The 8,918-nt window shown below is 37.7% G+C and overlaps 1 protein-coding gene across 1 annotated transcript; it reads left to right on the top strand.

The window, feature by feature from the left end:
- The first annotated feature begins 1,273 nt into the window (after positions 1-1,273).
- Positions 1,274-7,639, top strand: ube2g1a (ubiquitin-conjugating enzyme E2G 1a (UBC7 homolog, yeast)). Its single transcript, XM_061085448.1, has 6 exons — positions 1,274-1,454; positions 3,227-3,329; positions 3,444-3,541; positions 4,057-4,235; positions 4,967-5,086; positions 6,440-7,639. Exons 1-5 carry the CDS (start codon positions 1,409-1,411, stop codon positions 5,051-5,053), a joined length of 513 nt encoding a protein of 170 aa, XP_060941431.1. The 5' UTR covers positions 1,274-1,408; the 3' UTR covers positions 5,054-5,086; positions 6,440-7,639.
- Positions 7,640-8,918: the final 1,279 nt, after the last annotated feature.

The raw sequence follows: 8,918 nt of genomic DNA, 5'->3' as shown, positions 1-8,918 counted from the left end.
AATCCTTATTTGAGTACAGAAGAAACTGCACAACGCAACAGATCTATTTACTTTGATGACTAATATAATATTTGTTCAAGCATCTAGGATTTGCATGTTTGTAGCCCTGAGGATTATCATCCTGAACTACTAACTTTTTATCCGATTCTCATTTGAACTAAATCCACTTAGTCAGGGTTCGAATTATCTTTTTGTCTCTAAGGGGGTCTCTATCTCATAAAAAAGTTGGCGCACCGCACACATAGCCTACCAAGGCTATACAATTAAATAGCCTAGGCGCGAGCAGCGCTTTTGCGCATGGTAGGCATAGGCTGTATACAACTTGACACACGCACACAACAGAGACATTTTTGTACAGAAATTGATTTATTTTAATTAATTTCAATATATTATTGATTGTAATAGTCCATATATATTTCATTTCATTACTGCCAAATCGGAGAGGAAACCCATATTTTCTGATCCTAAATCTTCTACTATTTTTTGTTTTTTTGGCTGTAAACCCGAAACTTGTCAGGGCCGAATATGAATTCGGCGCCGGTGGCCTTTTTTTCAGTGGCATAACTGACCGTGATGTTTCTTTTAGATGTAGATGTATTTATCTCAAAAGCATGTTAAGCTAAAAGCACACAACCTCTTCTGACTTTATGAGCTGTCAAATTGTTCGTATCTACTATGCGATTTGCTCCAGCCTAGTGGTGTGGTGGTGAAGAGCAGTCATGCTGCGTTCATGGGCGTCAGGTAGGCTACTGTCTGGCTATGTCCCGTGGTATGGTATCCTATTTTAATTTAACGTCTTAATGGTAAGAGACCACACAGGGATGGATAATGAGCGTTATTTAACATTAAATTACAATGTCACATATGGCAGACACCTTCATATATATATATATATATATATATATATATATAAAAATATAATACATTTTCTCTCTTTGTTCACATCTGGGGCCGCTTCAACCGGAACTACATCACGATGGGAGGTTTTTTTTGTAAACACAGTAGTAGCTATCGGCAGCTTCACATATATATATATATATATATATATATATATATATATATATATATATATATATATATATATATATATATATATATATATATATATATATATATATATATATATATATATATTATTAAATTAGATCGACATGACTCTTGCAATGAATAGTGCGGTCGGAGATGTAGCCAGGAGGTGGCAGTAATGCATCTATACGGATGCCTGCCGCTGTAAAAATTGAACGAAGAAGAAACAGCAGCACTTGCAGGAAAAAGCGACAGAGAAGAAGAATGACGAGAATGTTAAACGGAAAATAGAAGGGACGGAGAACAGTTCAGAGAACGTGAAACTAACGCTTTTACCTCAAAGCATTGCCATTTAACATAGCTGCATCGCATTGGCCAAACTATGACCGAGCCCCAGTCCGTGCTGTTACTCAGGAGACAGCTTGCAGGTAATTGAACCTTGGTGTTAGCGGGAGCTAGCTGCCGAGCTAACGATGAACCCCCACCGTTAGACGTGATTCAAACCGATGGTGCCGGCGCAAAGTGTTTTCTTGAACCTTCCACACTAACGTCCAGGTCCTATGACAAGTGCACGTCGAGAGGGTGGTCGCAGTGGATGTCGGCAGACCTCTCCTGACAAAGACACACACTGTCAGGTCTCACACCGATTTGTGTTTCGACTTCGCACACTGATCTCAGTTGAAAGCCGCTGTCAGAAGTCCTAGGGACTCTCTGCTTCGTGCTAGCATAAAGCAGTTAGCCTAGCGTTAGCCTCTAGCTACCTCGCCTGGCTCTATGTGTTTACGTACCTTTTAGCGGACGTAACAGGCGTTTTTGGATTTATTTTACAACGCGTGTTCACTCAAATGTAAACAGCAAGGCTGTACCTGTCATTGTTAACATAAGTGTATTAAACGTTTCACTAGTTATCTTTGCTAAGTAACAACTGAATTGTTGACATATAGCCAACTCGAGCAGTAGGCTAGCGTTAGCTGCTGTCACTGTTGTTAGCTTCGGCACGCCAAGTTAACAAGCTAATGTTAATCTCCTATTACCTCTACGCTCTATTTTAGCAGAGTCAGCTGCTTATTACATTTAGCTACTCTTTTATTACCTACTTTGTAAAAGCAGCCGAGTCGAACAGGCATCGCGTAACGTTTTTGGTTTGTAGCCCTAATGTTACGATCCAGGTTTGTGCTAATTGTTAACTCAATGTGCAAACAGTCAGTGTGTTCCTTTGTAGTGTTCATGTTATTGCCCACATTATGATCGGTCAGTCTCTTGGATTTATTGGAATATTTTTTACATTATGATTCAGAAAACAAAATGGCAGGAATGGTAGCTTATGATTAGTATTCCATTAACTTCTTATGCATGCTTTTCATCTTTTTTTTATTGTATTTAAACTGTTGTGTGTCCTTTGTTGTACCCATACATTTAATGCAACCCACTAAAAGCCTTCACCTGGAAGTCAGAGGCAGTTAGTTTGAAAGATGGCTGTAGAATGAATGAGCAGAAAAAAGGCAGTCAGTGTGCCAACTAACTGAAAAAAATGTCATTTATTGATCACCCATGATGCATCTCTGCCAAGAGTGACCAATAAATGCGTAATGGGAAAAGTTTATAGTTCATAATAATCTTAAGGAAAGATAGATCTGCATCAAAATACATGCAAACAGATTTTTGGAAGAATTTTCAAATGCAGTTATTCATTTACTCTGCAGAATTTCAATATGAATTAGTAATTGTTGCTGAATGTGCTAACCTTTGGGGAATTGCCCCCATAGTTTTTCAAGATAGTTTGGGGTAGATATATTTGTTATTCACACTAATAACATTATTATGATATATCATGGCAAATTAGCCAGGTGTTAAATAAACTCCAGCCAAATTGAAGAGAATATCACAATATGACTAATTTGGTGGGTCATCCAGATATGTTTCATGCAAAACTGAATGAACATTTGCTAGAGTAAATAGATGATAAGTGGAAGACGGAATTTATGAGAGGTGTGGTGAGAAACGTTCACCCTCTGTATTTTGCAGAAAAGGATGGAAAGCTGTTCCCTTGGATCATTATACTAACACCACTGATATAGTTAGTAAGGTATTTGAGTATGTGATCATCCCATAATGGAGTATTAAAGTGGTGTGGTGTCTCCAGAAATTCTTATGAACAATCAACAGTAAGATTTCATATGCCATTTGTTTTTGCATCTAGAGCTGAACAAAAACCCAGTGGAGGGATTCTCAGCAGGCCTGATTGAGGATAGTGATCTCTACAGATGGGAAGTCCTTATCATTGGTCCTCCAGATACACTGTAGTAAGTCTGTCATGACGGAAAGATCTGTCCTTATGTTTGTTTTTTCCTTTTATTACATTTGTTGCTATGGATGTCTTGAAATTGATTTGTATCTCTGGTCTTTTCTCTTCACAGTGAAGGCGGTGTGTTTAAAGCACACCTGACATTTCCCAAAGATTACCCCCTCAGGCCACCTAAAATGAAATTTATCACAGATATTTGGCACCCTAATGGTAAGTTCATGATAAACACACAGTAAACTTTGTTTAGTAGTTGTGTGTACCATTGTAGATTCAGATGGATTTGAGTCTCCCTTAATTATAATAGAGTAGATTAGCATCAGCTTAGGATTCTGTATTTTGAATTCTTTTCTGTTTTTAGTATTATTAATTTAATGAAATTCCAATGATGTTATGTAGTTATGGATTGAAAACAAACAAAAGGTTAATGTACTGGAGTGGCCGAGTCAAAATCCACACATGAATACAGTTCACTGTTTATTGTAGGCCTTCGAAATAGTTGGCATACTTTTTAATAGAACTTTAATAGCTTTGCATGGAAGAAACAGGAGTTATTGAACTATCTGCCCGCATCCTGTAGGTTTAAGGCTGTAATTAAAGTTCCCTCCTTTTAAATATTTACTCAGGGGAAGCAGGTACTTCCCATAATAACTCCCTGTAAGCAATATTAATGAGTTTGGTTGACATTTTCTGCTTCATAAATTATATTCTATTCTTTTTTTCCCCAGTTGACAAAAATGGAGATGTATGTATTTCTATTTTGCACGAACCTGGGGAGGACAAGTACGGCTATGAGAAACCAGAGGAGCGCTGGCTGCCTATCCACACAGTGGAAACCATCATGATTAGTGTTATCTCTATGCTGGCAGACCCGAATGGTGACTCACCAGCAAATGTGGATGCTGCAGTAAGTTTACTTGTGTTGATTAGAAATGGTAATATTATGGCTTTTGTTGTCACTGTGATGATGAAGCAGCACATTATCTATCTCTCTATCTCTCTATCTATCTATCTATCTATCTATCTATCTATCTATCTATCTATCTATCTATCTATCTATCTATCTATCTATCTATCTATCTATCTATCTATCTATCTATCTATCTATCTATCTATCTATCTATCTATCTATCAATCTATCGCTCTCTCACACTGACTCAGCTGACGTCGCTGACCTGCGTGTGTGTCAAACAGAGGAGCAGTAAATTACTGACAGAGCCCATAAAAACTGTAAAAAATATATCTTTATTACCTTAAAACATGTATAGAAAGCCTTGCATATGCACTCCTGTAACTTTTAACAGCAAAAGAGAATATGGTGATGACCGCAATTAGCCCAATCCCGCGATAGGCATCACATGACCCCGGTTATGTCGTTTCCGTCACAGCCCTAGTGCTGGTCGTCTCACACCCAAATATTTTGGCAAAGTAACAGATTTCTGTAGAAGAATTAACTGGTTTATGTTTTTGATGTCATGCATCTTAAAAGTACATCTATGAATAATAACTATATTACATTATATAATAATTAAGTATAAATAATGCAGTGGTCAATATTCATACAATACAGGGGTACATGCAATGCGTTCTAAACATATAACAGCTATGAATGGTCTTTATCTTTTTTCTTCTCTGCAGAAAGAGTGGCGGGAGGACAGACACGGCGCATTTAAAAGGAAAGTTGCCCGTTGTGTACGAAAAAGCCAAGAGACTGCGTTTGAGTGATATTTCGTGAGGATGTAGCTTCAAGTTTTCAGGGCAAGTATTCTCTTTTTTTTTTTGGAAACTTTTAACAAATGTATAATAAATACTTTAAGCTGTATGGAAGTGGCAGCCAATCGCACCAGGTAAAATATAATGCGAGTTTAATGTATACTTGACTGGATTATGATTCTAATGTTCTGTGTCTTTATTGTGGGAAGTGTTTATGGTCATTTTGGATGCTGCACTTTGTTGTGCTGTTGAATTTACTACTTTATTCTCAGGCTGTTTTTAGTTAATCTATACCTTCATTAAGGATAGGGTTGGTTTCATTTGTGTCTTAAACCCTTCTTATCTTATTTGTTGAAATCCTCTCCATATCCAGAGAGCTAGCAATAAATGAAGTGCTCTGAAAAAATATAAGCCCGTGTCTGTGGCCTTCACAGTACTCTAAAAAACATGACCAATCATTTAATTCAAAACCCTTTTCTTAGTAATTAATACCTCTGTAAATAGTTTCAACATAAACTGAACATTATAAATATCATTAGGAAAAGATTCCATAGAGTTCACACATTACACTACAGTAAGTATTGAGCAGAATTTGACCTCATGTAGATTTGTCGTTCTGGGGGTGTGTTGTCTTAAGTCCATAATTATACATCCTTAGTTTTTGACAGTTGTCAGTAATATTTATGTCTGAGCGACATGGCCATGCATCTCAATTATCAGCTTTCCTCCATTTTTTTTGCATGGTTGAGTGGAGTCTCCAGACAGTAAAAAGTTGTGCTTTTCTTAACTCACACCTGAAGAATAGCTCAGTGGTTCTTGAGAATGCCGAACTCAGTGGCAGCAGCAAAGCTTCAAAATCTCATTCATCAAAAAAGTCAGATCTACTCCTCCTGCCCCTCTAGCACCATAATGCAGTCAGGTGGAAAAATGTAACACGTAAATCCTACTGCAGAATCACAGGTTCTTGTTGACAGCACTGGTGTTGCTCCTTACCACCAAAAACTCTCTTGACGTCTTTGTTGGTGTCCTCTATGTGTATGGCCACTTTTTCATTCCTTTTTTTTTCAGTTTTCCGTCATTACGTGCTAGACATGTCTTCAACATGCACTTTATCACTCAATACCTTATGAGAAGAGAGTCCGGAGCCTCTCACTTGGGCATTTGTGTTGTCACATACAGCCCCTCAAAAAATGTCAGGAGATTATGTTGAGTTCAGTGCATGTCTGAAAGCAGCTTAACATTACAACAATCATTCAAGTTCAAACATCACCTGAATCTGTTTGACAAGTTCTACATCATCAGCTCCTGTGTTGGAAAAGGCAGACAGGTGTTGTTACAATTGGGTTTACACATTGTGATGTGTGTTGTTGGTCTTACTGTCTGTGTGTTTTCCCACAGGTCTTAAATTGAAAATCAACATGGCACTATTTCCTGCACTCTTCCAACCGCCTGGCTTGTCCTCCTTTGTTTTGGCAGGAACAGACTGGCTACTGTAGGCTACAGTAGAACGTAAAGGTGACTACCAAGGCTGACAGAAAACCGCCAAGCGAGTGCCAACTCAAAAAACAAACAAACCCAGAAGATGATAAAAACACTTTCAAGTCTATGAACTGCTCCAACATTCAGGAAGATATTGTAAAGACGTGTATATAGCACAGACGAAACCGGATAATATATAAGCTCCCTTTCCATCCATGAAGACACTTAGACCAAATGGATAGCGCTGGTTCTGATAGATTTATTTTTGTCCACTCACCTTCTCTCAACTCCAGCATGCATTAGTTCTCTTCAGATTGTTTTATCAGGATGTCTTAAATCGAGAATTGTGATCCTGTTGGCGGACTGTCACAGAGGAAGAGCTTGAGACATGAACTGACATGACAGATGAAGGTTTTTTCCGAATTAGAATACAGAGCCGTTCTCGTGGGTTCTTTAAACATTCTCAGAACTTAACAACGTACCTGAATGATTTAGTTTCTTCTCATCTGCTCTAAGTCTTACCATCATATTCTGTTGACTTGAGGAAGGTGATTTAACCCTTACCTTACATACCTTTATGTGCATGCTACATTTAGTTAATCTTTTTTCAAAAGTGCCTCCAAATAAAATGCTTGGCCACTTCACCCTGCATTGAAAAAGTGTTTGTAATGTTGAAAAAAGATGGAGACCTTGTGTACCACCTATGTATGAATTTAATGAATTGCCAGTACACAGGATGACTATGATTAAATACTTGGTAAAAATTTAGTGTAGCAATAATTCCCCTTGTTTGAATTGTACACGGGTAAATGTTTTCCTATCCTGAGACAATTTGAGGTCATCTCCAATATTCTATTCTTTTAACAGCCTCTCTTTTCCCTATCTGTGTTGTCCTCTGTAGGAGTTGTTATGCATGCTTTATCTTACTTTTGGGTTTTTGTTTCTGTCTTTTTATGGGATTAAGTTTGAGTGTTTGTGTATATAGTATGTGTGCCCATTTTTGTTTTGTCATGCCCTGTCCTGATCCACGGTCTCATGATTATTCTGCTCGCTGAACGATTTTGGTTTTGCCTAATGTACAAATACAAAATACTGATGTATATTTTTCATGTTATGAAACCTGTTACCTGTAGTGAGTTCTTCTAAGATATGGATTTTTTTCAATATTTACTTGTGTATTTAATTCAGTTGTGTTTGGGGTATAGCATGAATATCAATGCCACTGAATAGAGCACATGCCTCTCCCAAGGTCAAACAGTTTTTTTAAATTTTTAATAAGCTGCACCACATTTCACACACATGTTTATCATTTCCCAAATGTCTGATTTTTCTTTCAGCTGGGGGATTGTGACAACTTAGTATATGTAGCGTCCTATCCTCCTCTACTTTTGTACACTTGGACGGTAACCAACATATGTTACTTCCCACTGTCACTGATGAAAAGCCACACAGCTAAAATACTCATCCAAGCTTGTTCAGTCTGGCCCCTAAACAAGCTCATCACTATCAACCAGGGAAGTTGGAGAACGATTATTGAATCCCATTTTCTTTTCCTGTGTTTTTTATTCAACATCAGCTGATTTTTATTTATTGCTTTGTGAGGTAAAGCCAAAATGTCTGGCCCTTTTTATATACAGTCTATGGTCTGAACATGACAAAAGATAGGAGCCATAATTCTGCTACACAATGTGTCTGCAGTGATTCATCTTTCAAGGGAAAGTTTTATAAACATACGATTATTTCCGCCCCATCCTCAGAATGAACAACTATTTGACACCAAATACATTTTGAGTATTCTGGCTGTTTGATTTATTTTCATGGCCTGTGATGGGGCAATGCCAGAAATACCCATGACTATAATTCTGTAGCACAATTTTACAATGAATTCCTGCATACTCTGGATATAATTACGAGTGTCCGATAAGAGCCATGTGCCTGCAGTCATTTAAGACTTTTTAATTTATGTATTTTTCAATGCTGCATTGTGGATCTCACCTGCTGTATAAATATGCCCTGTGTTGTGCAGAGTTCTGCCTGCTCGCCAAGAACTTCCATAACCTTGCATGATCGCGTATTATCCTTTTCTTCCCATGGGTCTGATCAGTCAATATTTATTGATTCATTTATCATATATATTTCTGAGGAGGAGCTCGTTTGCATTAAAATGTGGACAAATCCTAAACTGCCTAACGCAATCAAATAAAAGAGTCAAGAGTCAAAACAGATTTAAATATGCGTTACTAACTTGAGGGGGAGAGTGCATGTCTCCCAGCCTGTTTGCCAGTTTGTCCTGAACATAGATTTGATACTGTATAAAGGTCCTGAATGAAACTCTGCAGCAGGATCATCACATTGTAACTCTTTGTCAGTGAGAGCAAACCTTTCTCAAATTCAGTCA

This window comes from Limanda limanda, chromosome 14, assembly GCF_963576545.1.
Source record: "Limanda limanda chromosome 14, fLimLim1.1, whole genome shotgun sequence".
Taxonomy (NCBI): Eukaryota; Metazoa; Chordata; class Actinopteri; order Pleuronectiformes; family Pleuronectidae; genus Limanda; species Limanda limanda.
The sequence above is the reverse complement of the archived record's forward strand: the minus strand, read 5'-3'. Positions and strand labels throughout refer to the sequence as shown.

Bases quoted from the DNA above. Each gene is read 5' to 3' on its own strand.
- ube2g1a (XM_061085448.1), top strand. From the start codon at position 1,409: ATGACCGAGCCCCAGTCCGTGCTGTTACTCAGGAGACAGCTTGCAG. The intron at 1,455-3,226 runs GTAATTGAACCT...TTTTGCATCTAG, and splicing joins ACTCAGGAGACAGCTTGCAG to AGCTGAACAAAAACCCAGTG. The intron at 3,542-4,056 runs GTAAGTTCATGA...TTTTTTCCCCAG, and splicing joins AGATATTTGGCACCCTAATG to TTGACAAAAATGGAGATGTA.